General features: G+C 56.6%; 2 protein-coding genes across 2 annotated transcripts; both read left to right on the top strand.

The window, feature by feature from the left end:
• Nucleotides 1-2,761: 2,761 nt before the first annotated feature.
• ISF_00805 (Leucine-rich repeat protein) lies at nt 2,762-5,357 on the top strand (the record flags this gene model as incomplete). The annotated part of the gene is made up of 2 exons (XM_018844412.1): nt 2,762-2,794; nt 2,859-5,357. 2 exons carry the CDS (start codon nt 2,762-2,764, stop codon nt 5,355-5,357), a joined length of 2,532 nt encoding a protein of 843 aa, XP_018708862.1.
• Nucleotides 5,358-7,463: 2,106 nt separating this feature from the next.
• ISF_00804 (PHD finger domain-containing protein) lies at nt 7,464-11,147 on the top strand (the record flags this gene model as incomplete). The annotated part of the gene is made up of 1 exon (XM_018844411.1): nt 7,464-11,147. The coding sequence occupies one exon, from the start codon at nt 7,464-7,466 to the stop codon at nt 11,145-11,147; it is 3,684 nt and encodes a 1,227-aa protein (XP_018708861.1).
• Nucleotides 11,148-12,538: the final 1,391 nt, after the last annotated feature.

The following is a 12,538-nucleotide window of genomic DNA, read 5'->3' as shown; positions in this document are numbered from 1 at the left end:
GAGACACCGAGAAAAGGACCCAGAGACAAGCCAAGCCAAGACAGAACCCCGGGACCAAGGACCAGCTCCAGCTCCAGCTTGCCCCTCCCCCCACAAGAAAGGCGCTGGGATTCCTGTCCAGTATCTGCCCAGTTGCATGGTATGGTCCAAGTTGAAAGAGGAGAGGAGAGTGGCTGCTGCAGCTGCAGCCGACTAGTCGCAGGCTTTTGCGAGATGGGAGGCGGCGCCATGGCCAAGGCAGGAAGAATGAAATCGGGAAACCCATGAATGCGACTGGGCAGACGCGGGAAATCTGCATCCATCGAGTGATGAATGGTATTGGCGCACAGAAGAATGTGGATGGCAGCTGGAAGATGCCCTATCGAGGGCTAAGACGGAGAGGGCCAAGGTTGCAGCCATTTCGGAGCCGAATTGGGTTTTGGCCTACGGTAGCGGCTAAATCCGAGATATCATGTGCATAGATGGGCAGGTAGGCAGGCCAATTGTCAAGAAAGCATGTCTTGCGCTCAAGTAACTGAGGAATAACAAAAAACAAATGCATACAAATGCACTCGTGTTTTTAATGTTTTTGTTGAAGGTATTATTATTCCGCGTTATTGCTTTGGAGCAAGCAGAGTCCCTGTTGATATCGACCTTGTTGTATCCCAGTACTTTACAGTGTTAGTTTGAGGCTGCAGAGCCTCCCCCCCACTGCGGCGCTTGGCACCGGGGGGGGGGGGGGGGGGAGGGGGGGCATGGACCATGGCTGGTCCATCCCTATTATTATTATACCGAGTTTTGTGCTTTTTCGTAACAATGTTGAAAAAAAAAAAGAGGGCAGAAGAGAAAGTTGCCTTTCCCATGATCAAATCTGAAAAAGATGACGCAATGGTGGAATGAATGGGCAAAAAAGGCTACCAATAGAAGGATGCGTGCCCAACTATGGATCTGGCCGAGGCGAGATGGAGCAAGCCATCTGAGTCGTCGGGTAACTAGACTTGTTAGTGGACTGTCTCGGGATGAAGTTGTGTCTTGCACCTCTCGAAATTGTGAATACGAAAAGAAAGAGAGAAAGCGATTAGAGGGAAAAAAAAAAAAGAAGACACTGCGACTCTGTTCAGCACATGCGCCCATCATTCAGGACCATTCCACATCCCGTAGCCATCATTGGCCCATGTCAGATGGCCGTGTAGCGCTGCCTGCGCGACCCGCCGCCGCCCAGTCCCCTTCGTCGTCTGTGTGCAACGGGTGACCCTCCTTCATCAACCATCGCTACCTCTCCATCGCGACTGGGAGAGGGCCCTTCAGCCTGTAATTTTACAATACAGGGCGAACATCAGCTTTCCTTGGGCGCCACAAAGCCCATTTACAACCCCCCCCCCACACGCCGTCACAAACCACCTGGGCCATAACCCCGGGCGGCGCCCACTTGGCGCACGACGCTAGGGTACCCCCCTCCCCTAAGCAACCCGCTAAAAAACAACACACAATTGTCCATCTGCCAATGCTGTCGCCCATGCACCACTGTAATTTGCCCGTCTGCCCACTGGCAGCTTTGCACCACTGCTCTACCCTGCGTCCACTCCTCCCCGTTGCAAACGCACCCCTCCATCGTCCACTAAAAAGACCGCTGCACACGCCCCCCCTGCACAGCGTTCCTTTTTGTTATTGCTTGCCTTCATCTTTTCCTCTCGCTGTGCCACCCCAACTCGTCCTCCTTATCTGCGAGCCGCTAAAACGAACCCCTCCGCTGCCTTTTTCTCTCCTCGGCCTGGACCCTACCTGATCCCATTCTTTCACTCCTTCTTTGTCAACACCATACAAACAACATCACGACTCTTATCCCCAGTCGTGTTTGTTGCCTCTTGTTTCTTTCTTCTTCTGGGTTTTCGTCAACCCGCCCAACCTTTTCTCATTAGTTCTGGCCGTCGCAGTCAGCGAGAAAAGTGTTTTCAACTGGAATACGCTGTGTTTGGTCTCTCGCAGCTGTCCAGTCACCCATCCCGTCCTGTTTATCGCTTCCTCTAGACGGATGTCTTCCTCTCTCCCTTCTCCAGCCAAGGTATGTCCGCCGTCGTCATCGTCGTCTTCTTTTTGCTCGCGCTGCTTGTTGCTGTCTTTGGATCGTTTTTTCTCCGCCTTGCATCTCGTGAAAGCCCCTTGCCGCTGCTGTGTACCCGCTACTGTTCGACGCCGTCTTTCCCGAGTCCCCGTCGTTGCAACGGTTTTTACAACCGTCAACTTGTTTTCCATTTGTCTCGCCTTCGCTTGTGCTCGATCCATGGTTAGACACGCATGCGGCCTCTGTTCTTCACTGCAGTCGAATTTGGTCCCGGTTTGCGCTGCGTTCTCTTCGCTTACCGCCCTCGAGTTCTCTCCCCTGTATCCCCTCACGCAGCTTGTCCCATGAAACAAATGTGCCGGCGCATGCATGTCCTGCATCCGCTTCCAAGTGCTGGCCAACCGCTTGCGCTGCTCGGCCAATCTCATCCGTCACCGCCCCTGCCGTCGTACCATGAACCACGTTTTGCAAGACGTGCCGCTTTGCTTGTCAAACCAGTCCTCGTCATGTTGACTAACAATTCTCTCTCTTCCAAGGTTGGCATTGCCTTCTAAGCCTGCGGTCGATCGGTTCCTGCACGTTGCATCAGACAAGCACACAAGTTAAAACCGTCTTGTCTCGCAGTCCCGACTTCTCGCCCACATTCCCTTGTCCTAGTCCGGCTTGCGTCTATACCCCTCCTATACGTTCTCCCGGTCGATGCCGTCCTTTATCTCCAAAATGGACTCTGAAGACGGTGAATTCTTCATTAAAGTATGCTGCCTCTACGAGTTAATACCCCGACTATATTCGACAAGAATACTTACATGCTGAATAGCAACTGGCCACGTTTGTGCGCACTCATGAAAAGGCACTCGCCAATGCTTTACAATTTCAGCGCCAGAGCCGTCACAGGCCCTCTCAGAGCACCAGCGCCGCGACGCTTCCCCCGCCACCGACCGTCTCGGAGCGCCCCTCAACATCCTCCTCGACTACTGGTACCCTCGCTGCTGCGCTCTCGCTTGGCAACCTTAGCTTCACCTCTCATAATGTCAAGTCTGCAAAGCTGGCATTGACCCCTCATCATCTCTTCTATCTTCTCTCCCGTTTTGAGGACCTTGGAATTTCCGTCGGACCTATGAAGATTCGCTTGGAGAATCTGCACGACAGTGCCTCTTCCGCCAACTATGTATCATTCCTCAGTGGTTCCAACCAACGCCCCAGGACTCGTAGTACGGATGCTACTTCCATTCATTCCGTTTCTAGCGTCAGGAGTGTCATGTCTGGCATGTCTTCCCTCTGGGCAAGCCTCGGCATCGGGTCCAGCATTTCAGCTGCTCGAACCGAACGCCAGAAGGCTGCCCTCGAGGCTGATATGAAATATCTCTACTCCGCCTTTACCAAGATTCCCTGCCTGAAACTGGCCCCTGACTGGCGAGCCCGATTAATCCGTGGATACGAGGAGTTTCCCTTTGACTCGGCCGTTCCCCTGTACGCTTTCAAAAACCTCCAAGCTCTCGAGGTCAATAGCATCGATTTTCGCCAGTTTTTTGGATGGGACCGCATGGCTGACCAGCTGCGATCACTGACCCTTAGACAGGCCGGAATCGAAGATCCTGCCGACATTCTCATCGACATTGTCCTGGATGATATGGATAAGCGACGCCGTCGCACTTCCAAGGCCCAGTCATCGCCCACCACCACTTGGGGCGCAAACAGCCCCCGTCGCAGCCCGTCTTTGGTTCACCCAGAACTTTCCCGCTCAGCTTCCCTCCCTGCTTCCCCGGACCCCCGTGCCGCCCTAGGTGATCTCCGAATCGGTTCGCTTACCCCTCCGGACGCATCTGATGCCCCAACGAGTCCCAAGAGCCGTCCCATTCTTACTAGGAAGGAAAGTGAGGACTATTCCAAGTCCCCTGCCAAGTCCCCGGCAAAGTTTTCACGACCTCGCAGTATCTCGCCGTCGAGACCCACCACCTCCCGCACGCATACTCGCAATTCCCAGAGAATCACTCGCTCTGGCTCGGGCAGCTCTCACTCCAGCCTCTCGGATTCCTGGTACCACCACCATGCCCGCGGCAGCTCTGGTAACTTACTCGCCATGGGCATTCTGCCGGCCTCCAAGTGGAGATTCCTACGGCATCTCAGCTTGGCCGATAACGCCATGACTTCTATTCCTCCCACGAGTCTGGCCCCGCTCTCCAACACCCTCTACTCGCTCGACCTCTCTTCCAACCTCTTTAATCAGATTCCAGAAAGCCTTGCCACCTTGACCGCCCTTCGCGCGCTCAATCTCTCGCACTGCATGATTGATTCGCTCCATTCTCTAACTCGCAACCCGCTTCCTGCCATTACCGCCCTTAACCTGCGAGCTAATCGTCTTCAGTCACTGGCTGGCATCGAACGACTGTACCCTCTAGAGCGTCTGGACCTGCGCGATAATCGTCTCGGGGACCCTAAGGAACTGGCAAGACTAACTGGCATCCCCGAAATTCGTGAGATTTGGGTGGAGGGCAACCCTTTCACCCGCACACACAAAGACTACCGCATCACCATCTTCAACTTATTCCGCGCAACAGCCGGGTATACTGAAGATGTCGTGATTGATGGCAACGGCCCAACCTATACGGAAAAGCGACTGCTTGCCGAGCGTGTCCCGATCCCCGACTCAGTTCCCGTCGTGAAGCCCGCCCCAGTAGTGGTACCCGCGGTGGAAATCAGCAAGCCCGCCGTCATCCAGGGCGCAAGAGAGCCTGCGGTCCTTCGCAAAGAGCGCCCTGTTGCAAAGGCCGTGACGAGTGAGGCCAGCACCAGTTCCCGTCGCCGTCGGAAGACGCCCAAACGGAGAATTGTGGACTTGGCCACCCGTGACGGCTCGCCTCTGCCCACTACATCGGAAAGGCCTTCCGACAAGTCAGTTGCTACCTCTTCCTCTACCGTCACGAAAGTCGACGATGGCGAGACGGGTCTATCGCCTCGGCGTCAGCTTTTGCCTCCGGTAGTCCTCTCGCCTCGCCAGGGCGAGTTTGCGCCAGTGCTCTCCTCTGCATCGTCCACAGTCAAGCCTGAGGGCTCACAGCCAGCCCAAGATGGGGACAGCGAATGGGCGGCGTCGAGTGACTGGGATGCCAGTGGTGATTATTATCGCCGCAAAATCGAAGCTCTCCGAAACAGTGTCGGAGAAGGATATTTGAGTGCGCTCAGCGAGGAGAGCTGGGAATCCACCCCCGGTTTTGACATGACTGGCTTGCCGAACGTTGCTTCGCTTCGCGCCGGTCATCTGCCCCATCATGTACCTGCTGTCCAGACCGTCCATAGTGGACGCACACTGGGGTAGCGGTACAAAACATTGCTTGCTTGAAATATAGCAAAAGACGAAGATAATACCCTAGTGATACCCCTCCGTGTCTTTTTTTGCTCTGCCATGCAATTTCTTTGGCAGCTCGGGCTGCACTGGATGCTCTTTTTTGCGTTGGCATGGCCTGTTGAATTGCTTTTTGTTTGCGCTGCGGTGCTTTTTGTAGCGAGAGTTGCATGATTTGCGCCGTCAGTTTCCTGTTGGTGCTTGTTGTTTTTGCTCATGATTGTTGATTTCCGTCTCGTGGTATTTGCTTTTATTTTGGCCCTTGGGCAAGAAATGCATAGCATTGGCGTTTTGGGGATATGTGGCATTTGATCTTCTCCTTTTCTTTCTCTTTGCATTTATCTTGGAGTCGCTTGACTGTCGGCGGACTTTCTCATTTATATCTGCGTTGATGCTGTTGTTTTATCTGACGAAGCAAAGTTGACTTGAATTCGATTTTTGCTTGCATGGCTGGCTGGATCTTAAAAAAGGTTTCTGTCGATTTGGTGCACGGATACAATGGACGGTATAGTAGCGGCAAGTATGCAGGTAGAAGAACCCGGGAGCCCACGGCCTGAGAATGGCGCTTGTCGTACTAATTGAAATGTTTTGGCTTTGGTATTATAATTCTGTGCCTGTTCTGCTGTGAACTGTGATTGATTGTGAAGTAATCAAGGATAGAGGTGAGGGACTGCCAAGGACCCTCTCCGGGGAACTGACCCCCTTTATAAGGACCGACTTGACGTATTAAAGTGCGGTGAACGGGGAGGTCGGGATGAGTGAGGCTAGTCATTTGTTGGGGAAATCAGTCACATCGTGGCGGCCCCGTCCCGGCCCAATCTCCGCACATTCTTGATTACTCCGTAGACGACCCCAGATTGATCACTTACCTTTGTCTACGCACAGGGCTCGCTTGTAAATTGGCAGATTGGTTTTAACGATTCCAGGCAGTTTGGGCCTGTGCAACACAACAGCACCGGAACAAGAGAGGTGAAGTCATCGCTATGTTGCTCCATGCACGTCGACATTGCACAAGTGTATCTCTAGTCCAATTGTCCAATAACATCAGCGCAATGACACTGCTCTTCGGGAATAAAGAGTGAATAAACCTATCCGGTGTGGCTGTTGACCTTTTCGCGTAGGACTTGTAACACGGGTGACGATCGTGTTCGGATACGCGAGTCAAGCAAGGCCAAACCCCGTGAAGGGAAAAAAAAAAAAAAAAAGGGAGCTTACAATGGACCCCGAAATTCATCCAAATGCTTTTATCGGTTCAGGCCGACGCAGAGACAGCTGCCTGCCCACCCACAGCAGGACGGGTGATTTGCCGGAACGTCTGGAGTCTGGAGGCGAAGAACCCCAGAATTTGGCTGGTGCCAATGCAAGCAAGGATGGCAGACAGATCTGGCGCTAGGCCCAGTTGGGGGCTAAAGCTGAGGCCGCTGACTCAGCAATGTGGCGCGGGACAGGGTAGCCCTTCCAGCGAGAGAAGGAGAAGCAGAGGCCCGTGCACGGAGACGACGACCTTTTGCACGCGTTGGCCTGTTTTTGCGCAACAAGGAACGGAAGATGCTTCCCTCTACGGTTCCCGAGGAACAAGAGATGCACGGCTACTGATACGACGACGCGACTTGCACACGAATATTCTATCGAAACCGATCCGCTCTTTGGATGCATCCCGTCGCTTAGGGAGCCCTGACTCTGCCTGTCGAGGTGCTCTCTCTCTCCGCCCCCTTCCCTTGAGCGACCCTCTCTTGCCTCTCCGTTCGCGCCACCACCAACGGGATTTCCAACGCACGTCGACACAAATGATTAGCCAGCCTGCCGTTCAATACCGGCCTTGCACGTGCTGAAGCACTTGTACTGTCTCATTCATTTTTTAGTAATTCTTTTCTTTCACCCTCGCACGAAGACGGATGGCACTTGTTTTGCTCTTGAATCCTCGATAAACCCGTACGCGAAACGCGTATTTGCGCCACCTTCGGCCTTCTTCTCCCCGATCCCGATACCGAAAAGACAAAAGCGCCGAATTACAACTTGCAACCACGCACACGGGTTTTACACTTTAGCTTGCACGACCGCCCCATCCCACCTGCTCGGATGGCATCGCCCGCGGTCACACCGCAGAATCCCGCGCCTAGGCGTCGCGGCCGCCCTCCCGGCACCACGAATGCTGTTCGTGCTGCCCGCGCGGCCGAGGCGGCGCGCCTCGCTGCTGAGCTCGGGCAGAGCGCGTCGTCGCGGAAGCGGCGCTACGTGCCGGGCGGGCCCGGCGGCGGTGGCCGGTTCGTCGACCCGGACGGCCTTCCCGGCGGCGGCACACCGAGGACGGGGCTGGCACCGCCGTCGTCGCGCCGCCGCGCCGCCGCTAGCCGCGACATCTCCTACGCTGTGTCGCCCGTGCCGCTGCCGCGTCGCGACCGCAGCGCGCGCACCCGCGCCACGGCCGGCGAAGACTTTGAGGAGATTGAATGGGGCTCCTCCGCTGCAGCTGTCGCGGCGTCGGTCAAGCAGGCCGAGGACTACAAGCCCCGCGAGGAGCGCAGCTGGGAGGAGTTTCACCCGAACCTCGACATTTCGCAGCGCTTTGTCGTCTTCGCCGCCGACGAGGTTGACGGTGTCACCGCGATGCGCGAGACGCCTAGCACGCCGTCTCGGCAAACGCCCGGCACGCCGCTCAACGGAGCCATGACCCCGTTGCGACAAGTGAATCCCGTCTCGACGGGCGACACACCGATCCCACAGCTTCAATTCGATTCTGGCAGCCAACCCGACTCGCAATCGGCAGCAGGCACGATGACGCCGTCGAGACGCTCGAGGAGGACGGTGCGCGAGTCCGTCTCATTCTACGGCGTGCGCGCCACGTCCACGGCTCGCACGCCCCGAACGCCACGAATACTTCCCATCTCAAACCAAACGCCGAAGGAGAAGCTGGACCTGAAGCAACCGTCGTTCCGCAAGACCAACCGCATAGAGCTCTTTGAGAGCAAGACGTTTGGGCAGGCCCGCTACGTCGACAAGGCGATGAGTAATGTAGGATACCAAGAAAGCGATCATTTTCCACGGCCGGACGAGACGTTGCTGCGCGCCATCGATCTCGGCGCCGAGGACGACGCGGAGCAGTCGTTGGCATATCTACCGAGCAAGTCGGAGGAGCACAGCAACGGCGGCCACGCGCCGCACGCGCAGAAGCTGGGCCGCGTCGAGTACGACATGGACGAGCAGGACGACATGTGGCTGGAACACTACAATGCGCAGCGCAAGCAGGCCGATCTCGAGCCCATCACACGCGAGGTGTTTGAAATCACCATGACCAAGATCGAAAAGGAGTGGCACGCGCTCGAGCGGCGCATTCCCAAGCCGAACCCCAAGCCGCCGCAGACGCACCGTCCGCGGTCGAGCTCGGCAGCCGCGGTGAATGGCGAGATTCAGAGCGGCGGTGGTGGCGGCGGTGGCGTCAGCGGAGATGAACCAGATAGTAAATGTGTCATCTGCGACGACGGCGACTGCGAGAACACCAACGCGATCGTCTTCTGCGACGGGTGCAACCTGGCCGTCCACCAAGAATGCTACGGGGTGCCATTCATCCCCGAGGGCCAGTGGCTCTGTCGAAAGTGCCAGCTGTGCGGGCGCGGCGTGCCTACCTGCATCTTCTGCCCCAACACGGACGGCGCCTTCAAGCAGACCAACTCATCGAAATGGGCACATCTGCTCTGTGCCATGTGGATCCCCGAGATCTCACTGGGCAACCACACGTTCATGGAACCGGTCATGGACGTCGAAAAGGTGCCCAAGACGCGGTGGAAGCTCAACTGCTACATCTGCCGGCAGAAGATGGGCGCGTGCATACAGTGCAGCAACAAGAACTGCTACCAGGCCTTCCACGTCACCTGCGCCCGGCGGTCGAGGCTCTACCTTAAGATGAAGACGAGCCACGGCGCGCTGGCCGTGCTGGACGGCAGCATGGTCCTCAAGGCGTTCTGCCACAACCACTGCCCGCCGGACTATACGATAGAGAATAACATCCACCAAGCCACCCGCGCGGCCAAGAAGTTTTACAAGCGCAACATGCGCGGCCGCATATGGGCGGACAACCAGGCCATGGCGAATGTGCTCGCTGCTCAGCATAGGGTTGCCATCACGGACCATTCCGCCAACGACGGCCAGGCACCGGGCAGGAACTCGGCCATGCTCGGCTACGGCGCCGACGAGCAGACCGGCCAGGGCCAGCCGCCCAAAAACCTGTGGAAGCTGCCCTCTGGTGCGCCCATCATTCCCCAAGCCGTGTATGACGTGGTCGAGGCGTCGATCCAGCGGTTCCCGTTTCGAAAGCGCAAGGACTTCCTGGGCGAGGCCTGCCGGTACTGGACGCTGAAGCGCGAAGCGCGGCGCGGCGCGGCGCTGCTGAAGCGGCTGCAGCTGCAGATGGAGGCCTTCTCGTCGATGGAGTTGACTAGGCGTGACTTTGCGTCGATGGGCCCCAGCGGGAGGACACGGCTGGCGCGGCGCATCGAGTTCGCGGAGAACATCGTCAAGGACCTGGAGCGGCTGAAGGAGCTGTCCGAGGACGTCGTGCGGCGCGAGGAGCTGCGCGTGGAGGCCGTCGAACTGGAGAACGACTTCGTCGACGAGTGCTACTTTCCGGTGGCGAAGATGCTGGAGCCCGCGATGGAGAAGGCCATTTCGCTCGACAAGGAGCTGTTCGAGAAGGGCCTGGAAGGCGTCTCGGCGCGCGTCGAGCGGCGGCACTACACCACCGTGATGCTGTTCGCCCAGGACCTCTGCGAGGTGATCAGTAAGGGCATCCGCACATCGCCGCCGGACGACGAGAGCAGCAGCGCATCGGGCTCGCGCTTCGAGGGCGGCGGCGCCAACACGTCGCTGTCAAGGCCGAGCTTCCTCGACATCCGCGAGCGCCGCAAGCTCGGCAAGCGGATCCTCAAGAGCGTGCAGCCCTTCCTGGAGGGCGCGCTCAAGGTGGAGGCGGTGATTGGCAACAAGGCGCCGGAAGCGCTGGTGGCGGAGCTGGAGGCGCTGATCGAGGCGAGCCTGGACACGTCGAAGCCGGCGGAGGTGACGAGCGAGGACACGGTGATGGTTGATGTGCAGGACGCGCCGGAGGAGATTACGGTGAAGAGCCTGGTGGTCGAGAACGTCGCCGAGTATGACGGGCCGGATGCGATGGACACGGCGGAGGACGAGGTCGTGCACGATAACCCCGAGGTGGAGTCGTCGGGCCTGGGCATCGTGGACGCGACGACGCTGGCGGCAGCCAACTCGGACAAGAACCTGAAAGCGGCGGCGACGACGACGCGAGGGGTGGGCTCATTATCCTCGGCGACCCCAGACGACGACGGCGGCGGCAGCGGCAACGACTACGCCGCCGCCCTGGACCAGCAGCATCAAAAGGGCCCCCCCACACCACCGCAGTCCAACGGAAGCCTAGGCGGGCGGCGGGACCACCACCACCATCCCGCGGATCCGCTGACCGATGGCGGCGTCCTGTGGCATGTCCAGTGCTTCGAGCCGCGGGGCACCTCGGCGCTGCTGGAGAGCGCGGCGGGGGTCGTCGTCGGCGGCTTCGACGCGGCGAGGCTGCTCAGTGAGGACCTGACGGACCTGGACGAGGTCGAGCTCAAGGGTCGGGGGGCCGACATGGCGCTTGATGAGGCGGAGGTGGCGGCGGAGCCGGAGAGGAGGACTAGGAGCAGCAGGACGAAGACGGGCACTACTCCGCCGTCGCCGCCGCGGGCGCGCCGCACGTCGGCTAGGCACAGATCGTGAATCGGAAGGCGCGTCGAGCGTGTTGTTTATGAAGGAGGGCAATTAACTGTACCACCACACTTCCATGGCATACCCCTTACAACTTTTACTTGTACCCCCACGGACTTTTCTGTTTGCTTTTTTCCTCTTTCGTGTTTTTATATAGGGGGAACAGGCATAGATACCATGCCTCACGGGCGTCTGACACGCAGCTTTTATTCTTATCTTATTCAGCTTCATCTATCTATCGTTGTGCTATAGCATGCAGTTCGCACACGCTGCTCGCAACGAAGGGCTTCCTTCGTGTTGAAGTCGCCGTCGTTTTTTTCGTTTTCGCTTCCATCCTGTTCGCTACGTAAATTCAGGACGCCTTTTCTACAGCATTGCCTTGTTTTTCCTTCACTCGAACCGTACGTTTTATGCATGGCATTTCCTCAAATCGAGGCTGATAGCAATGGACGAACATGATGGTGACTTTAGGAATTTGGTTTTTTTTTTTTTTTTTTTTTGTTCTCGCAGCACTAATGAACTTGTCAATTTTAATAAGAGACAGAGAAGAAGAAAAGAAGAATGAATCTAATTTGTCCTCTCTTGCTCTGTGGGCTGGTGCAACGGCCAAAAGTGGCAAGCCGAAGCAATCTCGTGGAGCTCCCATCACGAGGCGCGGCAGCCATGCAGGCAATTTACAATGTATGTCGGTACATATGGAAGCAGGTTCCCCATGGCGCGGTTCTCTTGATTCGTTCCTAATTCGACCCCCTAACATGCGAATATATCATAATGGGGACCGGATGGCTTCTTCTGTGTATGCTCCTTTTTTCACTGGTCCCCTCTAGGTTGGCTCGCATTGCATCCATGTTCGATGGGGGGCCATGCACCTCTGCCTTGGATCTTGCATTTGAACAATTTTTTTTTTTTTCGCTGGCGGCAAGGTCTTCTTCCTTGCTGCTTTTCCTCTTCCTTAGGCCAAAAACCGCCAGGATTATAGGATGTGACTAGACAAGACATTTTCATAGGTAGCAATTTAGAGTTTCTCCTCTTGGCAGGCGAGTCTCCGCGTCGGATAAGTTTTCCGACCCGACTTGCTCGTGCGTCCGTCCCGCCGAGTCCTATAAGTTGGATCTATTATATACCGGCTCTTTAGTTTGGTCAAGGATGTATAGGTAAAAGAAAAAAAGTCAGACAATATTGAAGCTTTGGCCAAGATGGAGGGGCTGTTGGGCATCTACAAGATGACCACTGCAGCGCCTTTTCTCCAACCGTCTCTTCCTATTCTTGTCCAATTTTTTTGCGAACGGTGGGGACGGAAGGAGGTGATTGTTGCTGCCCAACAGGGAGACGAAAGGCAAAAAGTCGACGATTCAGGACAATACCGGTGGCTAACAAGTAACACAAATTGAAGGGAAGAGAGC

Source organism: Cordyceps fumosorosea (genome assembly GCF_001636725.1).
Source record: "Cordyceps fumosorosea ARSEF 2679 chromosome Unknown scaffold_1, whole genome shotgun sequence".
NCBI lineage: Eukaryota > Fungi > Ascomycota > Sordariomycetes > Hypocreales > Cordycipitaceae > Cordyceps > Cordyceps fumosorosea.
The sequence above is the reverse complement of the archived record's forward strand: the minus strand, read 5'-3'. Positions and strand labels throughout refer to the sequence as shown.